General features: G+C 43.0%; 1 protein-coding gene across 3 annotated transcripts in view; it reads right to left on the bottom strand.

The window, feature by feature from the left end:
* Positions 1-351, bottom strand: part of LOC110460540 — a 31,327-nt gene that overhangs the window by 21,890 nt on the left and 9,086 nt on the right. For 2 of the 3 annotated variants that reach the window (XM_021513503.1, XM_021513504.1), the window contains exon 3: positions 138-296. The exons of the other annotated variant lie outside the window; for it this stretch is intronic. In XM_021513503.1, coding sequence (XP_021369178.1) covers positions 138-296 — 159 coding nt within the window. The remainder of the gene's footprint in view (positions 1-137; positions 297-351) is intronic. 3 annotated transcript variants of the gene reach the window in all.

Below are 351 nucleotides of genomic sequence, written 5' to 3'. Positions count from 1 at the left end.
TTTAGACAGGTTCTACGGTATCCGTTCCTAGGTATATTATTACACACAGATCACTGTGTTCACCTATTTTACACTTTCTCCCTTACAGTGGGTTATGACTATTTTCCAGAAATGTTTACTGATGTCTGACAACTCACATCCTGTTCTGTACAATGGACATCAGCCACGGTCTTGGCCACAGCGTCCTCTAACAGAGCCAATTCCTCGCATTCCTGCTTCTCAACGTCCTCTACTTTGGTTTGAAGGTCACCTACTGTCTCTTCAAGGTCGTAAACCCTACCAGCTGTCATGTAGATCTGTGTGGACAATTACGGACGGATTTTGAGGTAGACATTTTGTTTGATAAACCTT

The sequence above is a fragment of the Mizuhopecten yessoensis genome, unplaced genomic scaffold, assembly GCF_002113885.1.
Source record: "Mizuhopecten yessoensis strain PY_sf001 unplaced genomic scaffold, ASM211388v2 scaffold10425, whole genome shotgun sequence".
Taxonomy (NCBI): Eukaryota; Metazoa; Mollusca; class Bivalvia; order Pectinida; family Pectinidae; genus Mizuhopecten; species Mizuhopecten yessoensis.
Note: the sequence above shows the minus strand (reverse complement) of the source record. Positions and strands in the feature narration are given on the sequence as shown.